The sequence below is a fragment of the Centruroides sculpturatus genome, unplaced genomic scaffold (assembly GCF_000671375.1).
Source record: "Centruroides sculpturatus isolate CEXI.00-Female unplaced genomic scaffold, Cexi_2.0 scaffold105, whole genome shotgun sequence".
Classification (NCBI taxonomy): domain Eukaryota; kingdom Metazoa; phylum Arthropoda; class Arachnida; order Scorpiones; family Buthidae; genus Centruroides; species Centruroides sculpturatus.
The window spans coordinates 873,445-890,650 of NW_019384622.1; the positions used below are offsets into that span (position 1 = coordinate 873,445).

General features: G+C 26.9%; 1 protein-coding gene across 1 annotated transcript in view; it reads left to right on the forward strand.

The window, feature by feature from the left end:
* Nucleotides 1–16,190, forward strand: part of LOC111625528 (trafficking protein particle complex subunit 9-like) — a 76,990-nt gene extending 60,800 nt beyond the window's left edge. Inside the window, exons 12-20 of the mRNA XM_023368690.1 lie at nt 315–457; nt 554–639; nt 2,057–2,183; nt 2,258–2,468; nt 5,231–5,304; nt 7,573–7,716; nt 15,354–15,460; nt 15,588–15,730; nt 16,019–16,190. Coding sequence (XP_023224458.1) covers nt 315–457; nt 554–639; nt 2,057–2,183; nt 2,258–2,468; nt 5,231–5,304; nt 7,573–7,716; nt 15,354–15,460; nt 15,588–15,730; nt 16,019–16,190 — 1,207 coding nt within the window. The remainder of the gene's footprint in view (nt 1–314; nt 458–553; nt 640–2,056; nt 2,184–2,257; nt 2,469–5,230; nt 5,305–7,572; nt 7,717–15,353; nt 15,461–15,587; nt 15,731–16,018) is intronic.
* The last annotated feature ends 1,016 nt before the right edge of the window (nt 16,191–17,206 follow it).

Here is a 17,206-nt window from a genome sequence, read left to right on the forward strand (position 1 = left end):
ACATTTTCAGAATATACTTGATTAATACTTATTTGCATTAATGCTTATTTGCATATGTATATCATGAAAATATTACATATGAAGTACTGTACATTAATTACATTCAATTATTTTATGAATAAATATAGAATATGTTTGTTTTAGTGATTGTAAGAAAAGAGTATTTGTATTGTTTCATTGTAGTTATTATGCATTTCACTAATTTTATTCCAGAATTTAAAGGATATGGCAAATCATCTAATGAATAAATTTTATATGATTTTTCAGATGAAAAATTAGATGATTTCTGACATTTTTTATTTTATTTATTAAAGGTCTTTTAAATTACAAAAGCCTTCCTCACATTACTTTCCATTCCAACTTTCATCAAAATGCAAAATATACCAAGAATCATCATTTATATGCTCTCCAATTCAAAGAAACTACAAAAAGAAGCCAAGTGATCGTAACAAAGTTGGTAAGATAAGAACACAGATATGAAGATTATGAATGATTTGTAACAAGTAAATTAAATTTAACATCAACAAATTATTCATTTGTAGTATTTTTTCAGATTTTAAATGGGTTTGTGAAGATATATGTGAAGTTTTACTGGAAGTTTTTAATCCTTTACCATTTGAATTACAAGTCACACAAATGGTAAAATTGTATATCTGTAATTTAATTCAATTACAAAAGGCATTCAAAAATTAAGTTCCAATTTACTAAAACAGACACAAAGAAAACATTTTGGACATTTTTTTATTATTAAAAGTTTAGACTTGTATTTTCCTATTTACAACATAATCATTTTCAAGATTGAGAAACTTTTCATATTATCACACAGGCTTTTTATTTTTTTATTGAAATCTGTTGCCAGATTCTTAACTAACCTTGTCAATTAGTCTTTTATTCATTTCTGTTGAATTTTCCCACTAAAAATGTCTTCAAGTACAGAAATAGTTGGGAGTTAGAGAGCACAAGATTGCAGCTTAGTGTGAGAAAATATTTTGTATCAAAATTGTTCAGAATTATGCTCACTTGAGCAATGATGTGATTATACATTGTCATGAAAGTCTTGTTTGTTTTGAATAGATTTTTGCAGTTTTTTTTCAAGGTACCATAATATTCATTTGTATTTATTGTTGCTCTAAGATTTCAGGAAATCAACCAACAAAACAACACAATCTTATCTTGCAGCAGGGAGATTTTTAATCTTCTTCCTCATTGTCTGACACAACTATAAATGTCTGATAAATGCAGGAAAACTGCTAATTTTGTCTGATGTTTGTTTTTTATCTTTTGAGAAAACAATATATGCAAATAAAATCCAATTCATCCTACTTTTGTGATTCATATGCATAATTGGAACTTACTTTTTGAACACTCTTCATACTGTAATATAAATGAAGAATAATTAGTAATTTAATTTTATTTATAAGGTTAATGGAAAAGTAGAATTATTATAAGTAGAAAAGTAGAATCATTTGTTAACTGGAAATTTTGATAACTGAATTTGCATAATGTAGGAATAGTGCATTAAATTGATTAATTATACAATAATTATGCATTAAATCGAGTAATTAAAACATTTTTCACTTCTTTTAAGACAAATCACATTCTATAATAATTTGTCAGGAATTTTTGGAAGGATAAGATTTACTCTACTGGAAACAATGCTAAATTGAGAACTGATTGTCATTGATCTTGTTTATACAATATAAAACCTGTATGAGACAATAAGAAAGTTGCAAAAGACTTGTACTAAAATAAATATCATGAATCATAATTTGAACAGCTGATTGAACCATTCTTTTCAGCTATTTTTGTCTGATTATGAAAATAGCTTAAGGTTGTATTTTATAAAATTTCTGCTTGTTAATAAAACTAAATGTTTTTATAAAGAATATTTCATTAATTGAACTCTTATAAACTGACAACTGAACTGTTTGTTAAATGATGATCTGTTGTATATGTATTATATATATATATATACATATATATATTATAAATTNGTGTTATTAATATTTACATAATAAAGCAAAAACTTTTTGTAAAATTTGAAATTATTATTAAGGAATTATTGACTGATTTAATGGACTTTGAGAGTTTTCCGACTCAACTTACACTCGCTCCAAACTCTGGACCTCATCCTGTAACTCTTCTTGGGAGACCTTTAACATGTGGCGAACTTAAAATACTTGGTATTTAGAGTAATTTAATGTAAATTTCAAGTAAAATATAAAAGTTTATTTATTATATGACAAATTCATTACAGGTTATAGAACAGAAATTCAGGGAGTAACTAGCCTCTGCTATATAAAAGATTTAAATAATTTGAAGGAAAGTTATTTTGCAGTTGATGTTATTCCAGTTCTTCCTCATCTGGAAATAACAACAAGTCTTCCAACATCAAACACATACTCTGTTCATAAAGATATTGGACCAGCTGTAACTAGTGGTGTAACAAATTTATATTGTGGAGAAAGGTAATTTTTCATATTATTGTGTAAATATGAAAGAAAAAATAATTAATTGTCTTCCATGTAAAGTATATTTTTTTTCATTCAACTGCAAAGCTTTGTTACTCATAGATGCTAGAATTAATGGATGATAATATAAAACAGTATTTTGAAACAAATATGGAAAATAATTTTTTTCTGTTAATAATTGTTGGTAGATTTGGTAGATTGAAATTTCTTAAATATGATTTAAATTTTTATATGATATAAATATACAATATTTTTTATCTGATACAGATATATATTGATAGTGATTTAATGTATAAATAATTGTCCCATTATCAATAGGTTAATAATAACTTGGAACCTGAACTTTTCTAATTTTCTTCCAGAAAGTTTGACTAATAATGTGTTTCAGTTATTTATAATGATTTATTATAGGTATATTTTAGAAATTGCAACATTAAAACAATCAATAATTGAAATTAGAAGAAATTTAGAAATGACAGTGATTTTGGAAGTAAAAAATTTAAGTAGTTGTGATTTTATAATTAAATAATAAAATATTTAAAATGAATTTAATAAATTTGAATAATTAATTCTATACAGTATACTATATATGGAACTACACTTTCATCTTTATTCATTTTGTTATTTTCTATATGACATTGAGAATATCTAGTCTTTGATATTTATTGTGTCAAAGTATTGATAAGTGTGGTTTGTATATATAGTGTATATAATGATATAGTTTGTAAGTTAACAGCTTAAAATTTTAATATTTTGAAATTTCAGTTAACTGATTTTATTTCTAACAAGAAATCATCTTAGTTCAATGAATAAAGTAAAAAATATCAATGAAAACTATTTTGATGGAAAGCAAATGAGAAATTGTGTAAATTTTAGCACTGTTATAAAACTTTACCTGTTTCATATTCATGTAGAATAGCAGTTCTCAATTGATATGCTGCAGCTCATTAGTGTGTTGTGAACTTCTGACAAGAGTTTCACAAAATTTCAAAATAATTAAAAAATGCTAATTGTTTCTCTACTTTTTATGTGTATTTTTTGTATAAAATATTCAGCTATTTCATTTTTTATATCTGTAACATTGTTGGCATTCACCAATAATGTTTCAGATTGAGAATTTTGTAATCTGAGATTTTGAGCTGATAACTCTAGATTAAGAGTCTTTACTTTTTGTATTCACCAATCCAATTTATCATCGAGTTACAAAATCCTCAAATCAAAGTGAAGCTCTTTAATTTGTTGAAATGTGTCATGTTGTTTTTGTGTGAATTGTCATGCACAAACTATGCACATGATTTTAAAGTTTAGTAGAAAATGGATTTTAATAATAAAAGACACCACACTGACTTTAAGGCAAAACTATTATTAGAATTATTTGCAAAATATAAAAATGTATTAGAAAATAAAAAAATAAATGTGATATTAAACTTAGAGATAGAATATAACAATCACTTGAAAATTATAACATCACAAATATAAGCAATTCTTATTTTGTTATAAAAACTTAGAAACAAAAACAAATAAAGATCAAATTAAAAAGAAAGAATAGAGACTTTTTTAAACTGGAGTTCCAGTAATGATTAATTATTACAATATATCTGTTTTCATTCAACTTCTTGCAAGAGCTTAAAATCTTAATAAAATATTCTTTGTAAAACATTGCAAGTAGCAGTAATTTACAAAGAATTCAATTAGCATTAGTCTGTAATTTGAGAATTATCTCACTGATAGTGATTAGTTAAATTATGCTTCAGATTTGAATTAAGTGTAGAATTTATGCATGGTGAATGTTGGTTTGTTATTTTCAAATTATTCATTTTTTTATACAGTTGAACCTGTTCATCTCAAACTTCTTTATCTCAAAATTTATTTTTTCCTTGCATTTTCAGACTAAATTCAATGTATCTTCTATGTTTATCTCAAATAATTTTTTTCACAAAACCTCTATGTCTGAAATTATGGATTTAAGTGTTAAATTCAGAGCTCAGCAACTACATTTTGATAGCATAGATTGTAGTTGAGAAAAATCTCTTATAATACAGTGCATAGTTGCAATTAACACTGCTTTTCTCTGGCTATGAGTTTGGCTTGCTTCTTATTAGTTGAAGAAAATCAGGCATCATAAACTGTTGACAAAATATCTGTCAAAAATTATTTATTTATACTTAATATAGATATGTTCTGTACTTGTTACTGTATTAAAATACATCGCCTCCTACCAAACCTATTACTGTCTACTGTGTAGGAACCTCTATATATTGAAATTTTTTCTTGTTCCTGTGAGATTGAAGATAGATAAGTTCAACTGTATTTGATTTTTTTCTTAATGTTAAACTATTTTTATTTTTTTTCTTATAATAAAAAGGTGAAGAACCATGGGTTATTTTAAAATTAGAGTTTCCAGAATAGCTTAAAAAGCATTGATTACACTATTGTTTGTAACAATGATTTTATTGATGTATGAAAGACTAAAAAAGTTTTTTCTTTTTAGTTTGCCTTCAAATTTAATTTTAGTAAATGTTTAAGATTTCCTATGATAATTAATTTGGATAATGAAAAGGCAGTGATTATCAATTCTTATATTTATATTGGAAACCTTACATGCCCGAAATGAAATTATTAGTAACATTAGAATATCAAATACTCTAAGTATGTTTATACCATGTGTGTTTACTTCTAAAATTTAGTACATCAGTTATTTTTGAAATGCTTATTTATAATTTAAAGTAAAAAGTAACATTTGAAATGTTTTTTTTTAGTCAAGAATGTTCAGTAACCCTATTTAATGATGGAAGAGGAGAAGTTGAATTTGTTGATATTGAAATATTGAAAGGTAAAATATTTTTATATATTATACATGATTTATATATTCATTTTTATGTAATAAAAGTAAGATTCTTTTTTAATATTGTTTAGCTGAATAGTTTGAAAAATTGATTAGATTTAAGAACCTGCCAAGAATTCTAAATTATCTAATTAAATACAAAATGTAATTTATTAAATACTTCAGAATTTTATGCAATATTATTTGTATTTTATCTATCTTGTAAAATTTCATAAATATTGCAAGATTTAAACTTTGTCAGCTTTAACAAAAGAAACCAAACTGATACAAGAGCAACAGAGCTTTTAAAATAACAATATTTCATTAGAAGATAGATGGTAGTATTGAATTTTCTACAGTTATTAATTACAGAAATTATAATTAATAAATTTTTAAAAAATGTAAAATTTATAAAAAGTTGATCTCCTTAATCCGTTTGATTAAGGAGACGACCTAGCAGAATAAAATCCCTTAATTGAAGCTTTAATAATTTACAATTCAAGAATTCTAAGATATCTAACTTTTCTGTTTATGATAGACAAGGACAATTAAAGCACACATTGTTCACTTTATTGCAATAATCTTTTATATACATATATACATTTATATATATATATATNCTTACTAAGTTACAAAAAATTTTACAAACGTAAAAACTACTTATAAAATCATTAAAGTGATCTTTGTAAACAGTTCAAAAGTTTGTAAAAGTATTCATGAATTTAATTATGATAAATTATTGAATTCATGAATACTTTTTTTTTATTAATTTATTTGCTTAAATCATGTCATTTATTAAAACCAGATTTTAATACAATTCCAATTATCATTATCTGATTATGAAAACTAGTAACTAAGATGGAAAATATTGAAATAAGTTTCAAGACTTAAGAAAATCAACTCCTGAAACTTAGGATAACCGAAATTAAAAGTCAAATAATGTAAATAACCAAATGTAATTGTAAAATTTTCAAGCTTTTCACAATACCTTTTATAGTTTTGATTCATGTCACATTCTCCTTATATAATTTTGCAAACAGTGCAAATGACTTAAAGTTTTATATGCTAGTCTTTGGTTTAATTTATACTGTATGAAAAATTATTAATTTGTGATTCATATTTTCTTTTGACAATCTGTTTATCATAAATTTACAGTTAAGTTTTGATATAATTTTATTTAAAAGCATTTGAAAAGCATTTAGAAAATCATCCATGGTTTGCTTAATGACTAATCTTTTACAATATAAATTCTTTCACAGAATTCACAGTATAAAAAGTTGGATTATTTGCATCAATATGATGGTTTTTTAAGATAAAATCTACAGATAAAATATCATTTCATACAAAGTAAATGATATTGAATTGTCAAATAAACTCTTTAATAATGCTATTAAGGAGTTTATTTGACAATTAACAAGTGTTTCATCATAAATATTATAAATAAACTGGTGACAGTTTGAGTATTGTAATTTATATTTTTCTGTGGAATAAATAATTTGCAAATTTAAGTTTGAATATAAGGGATTTATTTTTTAAGGTGAATCCTGGGTTGCATACCAGAAAGAAATTGTTAGTGTGCCAAAGTTAGCCACCCCTGACCTAGTCTTAAAGTTATTGTTCAAAAATAACTTTCATACTAGGCCAGTAACAGTGGATCATATGATACGTATGGTGTCACTAGTCACTATAGCAAAATAACAATGTATACAATGTAGTGACAAGTTGCTTAGCTACTGTAGGAAATCACCTTTTGCATTCAGATATGTGTTCTAATATGGTACAGTTTGTATATATCCTCCACTTATTTCCATTTCAGATGGGAAGTTATGTAGCATTACCTTACAGTCTCAATATGTTGACTTGTGACTTCCATGTCTTTATACCTTTAAAGTTTCTCAAAGGTTGCAGATTTCAGTCTGACAGCAAAATTTGAACACATATAACTGAATGTTTCATTCAGCAGCTTCCTCTTCCCATGCAGAGGATATACATGAACTTGTATCACATTGAGACACTTGACTAAATGCAAAACCTGATATGATATAGCAGCTACAGCAACTTTGTTTCTAAATTGTAGTACTGTAATTCTGCTCAAGTGACAACTGATACCATAAAACTTATATGTCCTGTCTATATTTTCTTTGAACAATCATTATATATGTTAAAGTTAAATAAAATGCATGTCATTCAAATTTTAAATAAAAAAATGAAATAACTATTAAATGAATTAAAATTGAAATTTCCAAATAATTTTATTTAAAAAAGAATAATTTACAGGTAATAAAGTAGTAGTTTTGGAGTGGAATATGAAAGAATTGAACAGTCAAATTCCAATTGTTGCTGGTGGTGCAGCTACTTTTAAAGTAAATATTCTTACTACAGGTGATAATTTTGGTCTAAGGGAAAATAATCCTTTATCAGGTAACAAATAATTTTATATATGAATAGAAGTATTAAATTCTATATAATTGTATATTCTATTAAATTAAATTCTATATAATTCTATAGTTTTAAATTCATATTTAAAATATTAAATATGTACTGTACTTTAGATTCACTTTCATTATATTCATTAATGAATAAAGTTAATAGTTATTCATCACATACATATGCAGTGTAATATATGTGAGGTTCCAGAATGGGTTGAAACAAAAATTTAATTTCAAATTAATTAGGAGCGAAAACGCTATTGTCAAGTCGGACCAAACATTATGTTAGTTATGTAAGGGAGAGGAGAGAAAAAAAACTGTAACTGTCAAACAAACGTGACATGAAAACAAATAATGTAATGGATCAGATGGAATGTCGATCAAGAAAAAACAGATAGAACTCTGACTCAGGTGTTCATAAACAGTCGATCTAGGAAAACAATTTCAGAAAAGGGGAAAGATTTGAGGGATAGAAAAACATCACATATGATTGTTAAAGTTCCAAGATGACAGAAATCACAAACAACAGGCTAAATTTTGAGCACAAGGCTTATGGTTCTATCAACAATCTCCAAGCATAGTCGACAAAAAGGTGTCGAATAGACGCCTCAAATGGGACTTTTCTGGTGACCTGATCAGGACTCAGTTTTCACCTGGAAACAAAGGAGACCAATCAGGAAGTGAGGAATGGGACATGGGGTCTATCAGAAATACAGATAACGGAAAAAAAACTATAAAAATCAGTAATTTAAGGTCGAAGAAGGTCTTTCTCTGGATTAAGCCCAAAGTCATGCTCATTAAGTTGTGTTGTGTTGCCATTGACCACATAGAATGCTGTCACATCTTTGCCAATCATTCATACCCATCCAACAAACCCTTCTCATCTGCCCTGGGGCTACGATCGATAGACCGAAACTCTGTCCACTCTGAAGGAACACCAAGATTTAGGAACTGTCTAACATTGGTGTAAACATACATAGTACAAAATAAATGGCTTTTTAACTTTGTAAGACACTTGTCATCATTTGTCTCCTCTGCCACAACTCACATATGATTCCCCTTTAGGTTTATTCTGACATGGGATTAATTGATTCACCCCCTAAAAGTTGGCCAGCTTACATATATTATTGAAACCCTTTAGTCTGATATTTAGCATGGGTTTAGCATCTTTCATGATGAAGCATATTTTATATCTTCTGTCATTATTTGCAAATCCAGATTGCAACGCTAGCAGCATTAATGTGCTAGAGTCACATCTGCAACTGAGAATTTTACTTACCTTATGGCCAAACAATTGTCAGATTAGATCAGGCTATATAACTACTGCTATTAATAATTAAATAATAAGTAATTTGTCCTAGAGGTACGTGTTAGGTGCCATTACTTATTAAATTTAATTATTATAATTAAATTAATATTTATTAATTAATTTAGAAGGTTCTGGAAGAAATGAATTGGCTCAGAGTGAGACCCAAACCCACAATTGCCGCTTACTGTGTAGAAGCTTTGCCAGTTATGCTGCCCAGACTGCCATCTGATCTTTGTTTTAGAATTGTTAATTTAGATATAACCATACTGATTATTAACAGTTACGACTGGGGATGACTTAGCACCCACAGCTTACATTTGGATGGAAGTTTGGATAGTGTAACTGACAACATATTCACAGGGTAAGCAGCATTGCTGGTTTGAGTCCCACTCCAGGCTTCTAAATTAATTAATAAATATTAATTTAATTATAATTATTAAATTTAATAAGAGATGGTGACTATTGCTTACTTCTAGACCTAATTATTTAGCATTTAATTATTAATAGTAGCAGTAATATAGCCCAATCTAATCTGGCAATTGTTTGGCTTACAGATGTTTATATTTGTATATTTTAGCTAGCATTTGAAAAAAAATTGTTATTTGTTTTACTTGGCTTTAAAGTAGTAGTCTTTTTGTATGTTTTATATTAGAATATTTGCATCATTTTAGAAATATAGAGTGGCCTAAAAGCCAGTTAACTGCAATTGTATTTTTAAGATTATTTTCAGAACTGTTATTGGAACAACTGTTATTATTGAAGATTTATTTGTTTCCACTGAAGTGAGATAATATGTAACTATTCCAAACTGGTTTTAAATATTTTAAAAATAGTCTAAAATTTATTATAGTTAACTTACTTTTGATCTAGTCTGTGTAAACCTGATCTATTAGTTAAATATATCTTTTGGTTCACATTCCAATATAGTTTGAAGATATTTAAGTCTGTCTGATATTTCATATTTTATAAATTGTGCTTTTCTAGCAATTTTGATTATATTTTATAATGATTAAGTAATGAATGAAATTATCTAAGTGAAACACAGAAATTTGTTTCATTATGCTGATGGAAAATGTCTGACTGCTTCTCTGTTCTTACATATTTGCTTTCCTGACTGTTATGGATATAACATGGGAAAGTATTGTAATTGTGTCATATTTGAACCCCTGGGTTTTTTGAAAATTCAATATTTTGAGATCTCTTGAACACAAAAAAATGGGGGCAATTCTGTGTATGTGTGTGTTGGTGTTTAGTTTTTTAATATCTCAGATAGGAGTGAAGATTAAGAAATGAAATTTAGCATGATAACTCATATATAAGAAGCATTGATGCTATTAAATTTTGGTGGTTAATGGTCGAGGGGATGGGAAGATAGAGGGGATCATGTGTCATATCTTGAGTGGGATCAGACTTAATGAAAATTTTACTCATTGGCATTTATAATTTTGAAAAATTCATTTCTATTCTCAAAGTTAAGCCTTTTTGCCTTTTATAATAATTAATATTATTAAAGTTATTTTGTAATAACATCTCATAACAGATGGCAGCATGCAGTTTTATTTTAAATAATTATTAGCCAAAATAAATAAAAATATGCATCTAGTAGACTTTGTTCTAGCAAATTCTTCTAAAAACATGGGTGGTGAGTTACATAACTTTTGGCAAATGGAGTCCGAAGAAAGTGCTTGTTGCAAACTTTTCCCAGTGAAGCTGGGAAATTTATGCAACTTTCTGCTGGGTTTTTGTGATCTAGTAATTAACAGATACCAAGGATGTGAAATCAAAGGGTTTCAATCTTTAATTTTCATACTGTGAATTATATTTAAATTTGTCAATTCATATACAATAGAAGTTTGTTAATTCATCACCCTATAATTCAGAATTGTCCAATAATAACCCCATATGCTAATAATCCACACACGTGGCTTTTTATGAAAATGATGTGTATATTTTGTTTGAAAAATAAATATTATATGCACACAAATCATTGTAAATGAGATTTATGGAATAACACGTTTGTCAACATTTTTTCTTTTTTCAGGTTTTTTTAATCCTAAAATTCTTAACATAATATAGTCATGCACTGTATTATCTTTCAACTGATTAAAGAGTGTTCATAAATAAATAGAAAACATAAAACAGTGTGCACTGGTATAAAATATACTGCAATATTTTTAACATTCAGACTGCAGATATATAATTTATCAAATTTTATGAAAATACAAAATGTTTGGTAAACTGGAATTTTTGATAATTTGGCACCACTCTGGTCCCTTATGTGCCAGATTAATGAGCTTCTATTGTCTATATACTGTATTAATAAAAACATTCTATAAATTATTACATAATCAAAATTTTCAAATAATAAATACAGTGGATTCTGGTTAATTGGAATATTATGCAACTGACCAATTATGTGAAATTTATGTAGAGTTAAAAAATTATAAAATAACTAAAACATTGTAAAATATCAAATTCAAATAACAATTTAAAAAAATTATTTTAATTGTCATTCTTTGCTGTTCTGTAGGAATTATCAAATTGTGGTAAGTCCTCATTAAATGTTGTCAGTAGGTTCTTCAAAACTGTAACTTTCACTGAAAAAGCATGTAAAAAATATCAATTTTACTATGGATTAATGATATAAACAAGAGTTAAGTTCCTAGGGCATATTTCTGATCTCAAAATCCATCACCAAACTTCCAAATACAAACTCAAAATATTTTTAATATTGAACTTTAAAATAAATGAGGCCAATATACAGTATATATTTATTAAAGATAAATAAAAACAATTAAGATATAATAATAGTTATTTACCCTAGTTTTGGAGGATCACTGAGTGATGGCAGTCCTGTAGTGAGAAAGGCTTAATCCTCATTACAGGTGATGAGTAAAGATGACCAATAAAGAATTCGAATTTAATTAAAAGAGCACCTCGTACCACCATTAGGCAGTTCAAAAACAAGTAATTGATGTTTCCAAGAAACTAAATACAATGCTGTATAAATTTCAAATGGCAAATGCAAATAGGGCATTTGTTTACTCTGATATTAATAACATATAAGACACCATTTAATGTGGATAAAGATTCATGTTGTTTGAAAAAGATGAAAGTATAATAAATGCAAATTATATTAGTCAGATTATAAGAAAATAATTTGGTTAATATTATTTTTATTAGATTGTGTTTACCATCTCCAGCATTTAATTCTCACTTCATAGAATCAGTTTTACTGTTTATAAAGAAAATTCAACAATGATAATTGTAAATGAATATGAAAATATTTGTATTTTTCCTCATCAACATTAAGTGAGGCCTTACTGTATATTCTTTAAAAAAGATAAAAAGAAAAAATAAGCATTATAATTATAATTAAATTTTAATTTTNATCTATAATGCTGGATTGTATTTGTTTGAAAAATTATAGATATTTTTTCATTTATTTAAGACTGAGTTTGATGCCATATCATCCAAAATATTTATTATGACACAGTCAAATATGTATCACACATTTTTTTTTTAATTCACTTTTATATATAACAAATATGAAAATATTTTGTAGTGAGTGATATTTATTGAGATGATTAAAATTTGTAACATTAAGACATATTTTTGTTCTTAGATTTTAATTAATAAAACATAAAAAGTATATTTTTCTTTAAAGAAATTATAATTGTATGTTTTAATTTTTGTGTGTTAAAATTTTTTATAATTTTATATTTATAATATAAAGTATAAGTTCACAAAATGGTAATAATCAAAATAAAAGAGTAAGCAATTTATTTTGCAAATTTTGATTTCTTGATTGCCTAGTATTGTCATATTTAATTACTGAATTGATTTAGTTTTGACAACACTGTATTTTATTTTGACCGTCACTTTAAAATTTTCATAAAAATCTACATGTAACATTTAGACCAGGGGTGTCCAACCTTCTTGTTCCTCTGGGCCACATTGGAAGAAGTCATGGAGTTTGGGGCCACAAGTATATATATTATATTTGTAACCCAATCCTTAAATATACAAGTATATTTAAGGATTAACATGTCTAGATTATAGTAATAAGTATTATAACTTTATCACAAAAAAGGATATTTTAAAAAATTACTTCTACAGACCCTTCCAATTTTTACTTAGAAATAGATAAATTCATTTATTATAAAAGAGACAAACAAAAATTTATTTAAAAACACAAATATTTGTTTCATTTGGGTCTCTAATTAATAAAAAATGACGAAACACCATTTTAAAGCTCATTTTTATTCCACTAATATGTTTATAAATAATATGTAGCCCAGAAAGTAGCCAATGCGCAAAATGATAATTTTTACGCCAAACTAAAAAAAGGGTAGCCAAATTTGATGCAAAGTAGTCAAATCTTGCAATGCTGGAAAGAATACTAAATAATGCTGGAATTGGAACTCTAAGGATTATAGACTCAAATTTGAGAAAAGGAGAGAAAGGCCAAAAGATAAAAAGTAATGAGAAAGATTGGATAATTAAGGGTCAATATTTGCATTACAGAAGGTCTATTTAACCTTTCTCACAACTTTTTATCTTTTGGCCTTTTTCTTCTTTTCTCAAATTTGGGTCTATAATCCTTTGAGTCACAACTTCAGCTTTATTTAATATTCCTTTGTCATCCACAGATCTTCAAGTATTTGAAAATATTTTCTTTTCACTCAAAAATAAAATATGTATAAAAGTTTACGGCTTTGTGAAACTTCTTTTTTTAGTTTATGCCATTGAAATAAAAAAATAAAAAAAATAAAACAATTTGTCGGTTTTGTTTACACGTTTATTGGGCCGCATTGAAACTTGCCTTGGGCCACGGGTTGGACACCCCTGATTTAGACCATCAGATGGCTAGATGGCTAAGCAGTCAAGGTGGCAGCTTATTGCTCTGGGGAACCCAGAATCAAATCCATACAGGTCAAAAAAGCTCCAGAAATTTTTCAAGTGATGGTCCATCTGGGTATGTCGGGCCCTATCCCTTATCACATGACTGCCCCGTTGTGGACCTGGCCAAACCAATAATGGGCTAGCTAAAAGAGGCCTTCTTAGTGCTCACAGGGCAGGAAGAATTTTTTAAAAAACTTAGACTAGCAATGGCAAACACATGATCTGCAAGTGACTGCACTCATTACACAATTCACACAGTGACCTGTGCAACGATTTTGAGGTACCTGTATTGAACATTTAGAAGGTATTAGGTTTTTATAAATTATTATATTAAAAAATTATTTTTAAATATGTAATGTGAAACAAGAGGGTGTGCAGAAAATTTTCAAGCAGAGTAAAACTTTGAGACATAATTACATCAATAAATTTTTATATAATTACTTAATTTTTGGTAGATTATAGAATACAGTATTGAATCAAAGCATCCCATAGTCGAGGATGTAAGGTTACATATCTCAGTCACTTTTATGATTATAATTTGTGGAATATTTTACTTCATTCCAGAGCAAATGCCCAGTTTGTTGCTCTGCAGACATCCTTGTCATGAAAGCAGGATCCTAAACCTGTTGCAAAACATCATACAAATCATTAAGTATGAACCTCAGAAAGATTGTCATCAAATAAACAACAGTAGATTTTTCATTAAACAGAATATTTTTTCCGTTATAAGCACATTATTTTCTTTTCATTTACATAGAATTTATTGTTTTTTTCAAATATGAATTACAAATTTTGCTTTATTTAATTTTTTAAACATTTCTTTTTATTTTTTAATTACTGGAATTAAATAGTTGACCTGTGATTTAGAGTAACTAAATTTCAAGGGCCCATCAGTGGTCAAGCAGTTCTGTTCCCTGAACAGAACTGCTTGACCACTGATGGATTCGTACCTCATCAGGATGGGCTGGCCACGAGTTTTCCAGGTTTTCTCCACATCTGTAATGCTTGAATAGGGGCCAGTTACCTCCCAGAAGGCATTCCCCTTGGCAGAGTGCCGAAACATTGCCATGTTGCATTGCCATAACTTAATAAAATAAACTAAATTTCAAATTCAATTTAGATCCTGTCTTTGGAAAAAGTTTGCCATTGCTGACTTTAGACATATGATTGTAAATATAATTTAATCTTCAAATAGGTTCAATGCTTAAACTTTACTGACAACTTAAAAGAACAAAATATCACTTTTGTTTTTTAAATTTCAGTAAAAGTTTATGTAGAAGATAAAAACAAAAATATTATTTTTTTATGATTAAAAAAGCCTGTGCTAATTTAAAGTTCTTTCATCAAATTCATAAAATATGTTTAAAGTTACCAGAAAATTGAATATAAAGTTTAATTTTTCTTTCTTTCATTAGGTACAAATTGTTCCTCTTACAATGAAATTTCCAATGGTTATTACAGAGATAAATGTGCTTTTATTCCAAAGAAGAGTTCCAGTTATGCTGACTTAACAAATCCTATGGTAAAAAATTGTCATTTTTTAATTTAATTTTTCAATTAAATAATTTATGATTATTTAGAATATTAAATTAAAGAAATGCATTCAATAGTATTATAATATTAGGATAAATAGTTAAATTCTTTTACAGATTGTAGAAACATATGTACAATTTAAATATAGTGGAAGTGCTGGGAAGACAGAGGGATATTGTCGTCAGTCTATTATTGTTGTTATTGTAGAGTTATTACCATCACTTCTTATTACAAATTGGGATGTTATGACATCTGAATTGTAAGTTTTGTTGTTATCTAATTCAGTGTAATCTAACTTGTTACATTACAGTCTTAAAAGCAAGCTAGTTAATTTAATACAGTAAAAGCTTCTAGCTACTAAGTAATATTTGATATATTGATACTTATTCATGAAATTAATAAATAATAATACAATATCAAACATAAAAATGCAATATGATTTTATGGCATTTGTATTATACTGATTTAATTAATAAAGTAAATTTTCTTTTATTTTATTTTAACATTGAAATAGTTAGCTAAAATCAGGATTTTTTCTATTTTGTAGACCTTCTCTTTGTTATTTATCACTTGATGTTTTTAATGCTACAAATCAGGAAATGGAATTGGAATATGGTGATAAAAAATGGATACAANATTATTTTTTTATGATTAAAAATAATGTGTGCGCACACACAAACACTGTATTTTCTCAATTAAACAACCTGGGATTCAAATAAACTTTAGTTTTTGAATAAGTTCCAGGAAATGAAGATGCTGTTAAAAATAAACTTCATGCTGAAAGGCATGGGAAACAAAGAAAAGGCCAATAGGCTTATATGATTATGTGATATTATTTAATAGATTAACAGACTAAAAGTTTATTATTTAGGATAATGTAGTTTAGAATGACAGGTTTTTTTTGTTTGCTTTTCCACCATGTGATCAAAAGGGCCTTTTTTTTTAAGCCCATTCAAATTTGGCCAGGTAGTGAGAAATGGAGCCCAACATATTTGGGACAGACAACTCTTGAAAAATTTCTGAGACTTTTTTCAATTCTCTGGATTTGATCCTGGGTCCTCAGAGTAATAGGTTGATGTCTTAACTGCCTTGACCATCTGGCCAAGATAATGAATTTGAATCAGAAGATGATAGTTGAGTCCTGATTCCAACAACAAAATTGAAATAGATATGAATGACATTATAAACAACCAAATCAGAAGATGCTAATTTTTACTGACTTGTATTTTGTTGCAAGGTAATAAACCTTATAGTAAAAATATAATTGAAAAACATATTATCTGATCAGCCTTTTTTTCAGCTTCTTTACATTTATGTTTTACCTAACCTAATTAAAGCATATTCACTTCATTTCTTTTAAACATTGTTGTTCCAAGTCTAAAAGTTCAGCATACACAAACATTTTTAAAGATAATTATGCTCACTATTTGGTATGTGGACTCAAAAAGGTTCACCATCCCAACCATAGGGGATATGTACATTTTAATATTTATACTTAAATATATTGTACATTTAAATATAAAATATAATGTATATAAATATATACATTTAAATATTAAATCTACATAATAAAATTTTTTTTTAAATTAACTATAACTATTATACAACTATACATTTGTTTTATGTTTAAAAATGCATGAAACTTCTGCTTTAACATTTTTGTAGTAGAAAATCTTTTGTTTTTAATACCAAACTTAATAGAACATGTATCTCTCAATATGTTTTCAGCTGATGT